The sequence below is a fragment of the Echinops telfairi genome, unplaced genomic scaffold, assembly GCF_000313985.2.
Source record: "Echinops telfairi isolate 266 unplaced genomic scaffold, ASM31398v2 ScPeMD7_7469;HRSCAF=8507_0, whole genome shotgun sequence".
NCBI lineage: Eukaryota > Metazoa > Chordata > Mammalia > Afrosoricida > Tenrecidae > Echinops > Echinops telfairi.
The window spans coordinates 56,021,835-56,025,171 of record NW_022111372.1 but is presented as its reverse complement, the minus strand read 5'-3'; the positions used below and the strand labels follow the sequence as shown (position 1 = coordinate 56,025,171).

At 39.9% G+C, this 3,337-nt stretch overlaps 1 protein-coding gene across 1 annotated transcript in view; it reads right to left on the bottom strand.

Annotated features, from left to right (window-relative positions):
• UBTD2 (ubiquitin domain containing 2) overlaps nt 1–3,337 on the bottom strand; it is a 93,931-nt gene that overhangs the window by 20,416 nt on the left and 70,178 nt on the right. The window contains exon 2 of the mRNA XM_004696788.2: nt 2,767–3,003. Coding sequence (XP_004696845.2) covers nt 2,767–3,003 — 237 coding nt within the window. The remainder of the gene's footprint in view (nt 1–2,766; nt 3,004–3,337) is intronic.

Genomic DNA, 3,337 nt, shown 5'->3' with positions numbered 1-3,337 from the left:
AGACCTCTCCACTGATTCCCTACTCCGCGCCGGCATGTTGTCTTCACACCTTGGAAAGTCACTTCTATAGCAGGTTTCATCAGCAAAATTCTAGACTGGGAATGTTTGGGGGATTGCTAAGTAGTAACAAAAGAAGGGGAACAGTTAACAAGCCTTCAAGAAATCTAAACTTAAAACCATGAATGACAAAAAACCACGAAGCTGCGCATCTCAAGAAAAGTGAAGTTTACCTAGGGTGGGGGAAGGAAGTGCCAGCTCTGAGGGTAAACTGCTGCTTTCCACACAATCCGCATGCGCATACCACCCTCCACATACCACCCTCCTCTGAGTCACAGTTCCAAAGGGTAAAGACACATATGCGCGTCTGTATCAAACTCCCAGGGAGTTATGAAGCCAGCACTCTCTTCATTCTTCCCATTGCCAATTGAAAACAATGAACTCCAGACTTATCACGGATATTACCAGGGGAAGGTAATTAAAAGGCAGAGGATAATCCAGCTCTTAGACAAAGCAGGAATATAATGAATATGACCTGCTGACTGGAACTGAGACAAGAACATAATTATCAAGGGGGCTACTATAAGAAAAAGGAAGGAAGGAGGAAACGTGAGGGAAATGTGCTTTTGCTGCTTTCTTTAAAAATGACTCAAAAAGAGGCTAGTCATTCGTCACATAGGAAAAGTATCATCAGGAAATACATGATTTCTGTGCAGAAAATTGACATATTCTAAATTTAGTTTAAACCAACAAAAAAACCCCACAATCCTTCCTCATTTTGAACATAGATTCTGAATTAACAAACAGCACAGATAATGCAGCTACTGGAGATGTGCAAAAATTTATAAAGAAATTTTCATCAAGTTTTCAAACTTTTAAGAACTTTTCATAGTATTTACATAGGGAATTTAAGTATGAACTGAGATTATGAAAAAAAGACAACAACATGTATGAGATGAAAACAATAAAGGAGAAAGATTTTATTTAGGACACTTGAGAGAGGAGCTTAAGCCTCCGAAATCTCTTCCGATGGTCCAGGCATGGGGACTTTGATGGCAATGCAGATAGATGTACAGGAAGGAGGTGACATGGGTGAGCCTAGTAGGAGATGAGGCTGAACTGTCTGCACCCTTACTGCTCTGGTGTCCAGCTAATAAATCTACTACCTCTGCTGCAAGTGAACCAACATCATCTAAAATCGCCATCAGGAATTTCCCAAGGGCAAAGTCCTTTCAGGGAAGGAGGGCATATAAAGACAAATACAGATGTCACGAGTAGACAATACATGCAAACATTTATCAAAATCCGTGATTAAATATTTTGGTACAGGGATTTAGTAATGAGAGTTCAAGAAGTAAAACTATCAGCATTATTAATTATGAAGGGCTTTTATATGCCAGAAATCACAGTAAGTAATTTTATATGTATTACTATCATATTTAATCAAGACAACCAGTCTATAATGTACTTACTATCCATGTTTTTCAGTGAGAGAACCACTGCTTATCGAGAAGTGATCTGTCCGAGACACATTGCTGGTGAGTGAAATGGCAGAGGCAGGAAGTGATACCAGATCTGATACCCACACCTGTGCTTTTAAACACTGAGTTAAACAACAATCAAAGCTTATGGAATAATTTAAGCCTAAAATATGATATACTTTGAGATGTGTAAGGGGCAATAAAATAACATGTGTCCAAAATAAAAGAATATGCAAGAACGCCCAAAAGATGGACACATTTCCAGCGACCCCACTTGGCAGGTATATAGGGGAAAAAGCATGTCATTAGGCAGCTTCATTATAAACTGGTGGTGAGTTGGAGAGCATTATATACAATAGAATTTAAAAGTCTACTCAAGAACTATCACTGATAGGCCTCAGCTATAAATACAGGAATTCAATCAAGGGTACCAACTACAATAATAGTAATAACCAGGAAGTTGTTACGTAGATTTATAGGAGTTTGGCACAGACATCAGCTAGGTTCTTTCATGCTAAAGTAGAATATATTCCTTAAGAATAAGGGGGAGTCGAGGCTCATAAAATATTCCCAAATATTCAAGAATAATTCTGCCAATCTGTTAGCTGGTAGGGCTGCCAGGAGCATTACTTTCCTTGGCATTTTACACTGAAAACATGAGGGACCCGAATCTTTTTTCAGGATGTGCTTTTAATCAAGGAGACCAACAGGAGTTAGGTGCACAGGCCTGGCAGATAACCATTCCTGGAGACATTCAAGGCTTGCAGTGGTCTTATTCCCAAGGAAAGGAGGTTTCTCATCATGCTTGGGGCTAAAATCAGAGAAAGCAAAGCCATCCTTAAGAGCACGTGGTACTCACTTCTAAGTTTAGGTCTGCTCATTATGCTAAAAATACCTGGTAGAAAGTACCATGACCAAAGGAACATCCACTGTGGTTCCATGTTTCTGAGATGGAAATTGAGAATTGGCTCTGATGTGAGCCTGGGCTCCCATAATGGATGGGCTACGGGAGAAAAGAGACCTTACTGGAGAACTAGGTTACATGGAAACTAGGAAATTCAGTCTTTCCTACGACTAATACATACTAAAACAACCTAGGAAAACACAAGCTCACAAAGGACAAGCTGCTCTGATCTGAAAGATACACAAGATGCAGAAAGAAACATCACGCTTCCTACATTAAAGAAAAAAGAGCGAGAACTAGAATACACAGAAAACCACTTTGGTTCCAAATTGCTATCAGAAACGACCCGTGCTCCCATCTGACCCTGAGGAAGAGCCAACCTACCATGTGGTAATGTTATGTTTGCACCATCAATGATTGCTTGTGCCAGTTCATGGTCATTGCTCTCAAAAGCATGTGCTGCGGCCTTCAAAGCATCCCAAATCTCTTTGCGGCCTTCAAACGCTGGTGCAGTATCCCAAAATTCATCCCTCTTGCTGCGAAGTTGTCCATCTGTCATGGGGTAATCGCTTTTCCATTTTGGTTTCTCCTTTTTCAAAGGCTGGTTACGACCTAAAGCAACTGAAAAGGGAGAGCGAGAGAGAGAACTGACATCAAAACTAAAATTTACAAACACTCCATTAATACTTATCCCTCTTTTTGATTCTTAATTTCTAGATTCCAAAAATGCCCCAATCTATTATAAAACCACAAAGTATTAGATGGCTGTCCTGATCTCTCAAAGACAAGTTAGATTTTTTCAACCCACTATACTTTATTCAAAAGATGGTTTAAAAAAATTACCTAAAAGAAACAGCAAAAAGCAACAAAGCCCACATGGAAGAAGCACACCAGCCTATGCAACCACGAGGTGTCGAAGGGATCAGGTGTAAGGCATCATCAGAACAAAAAATCT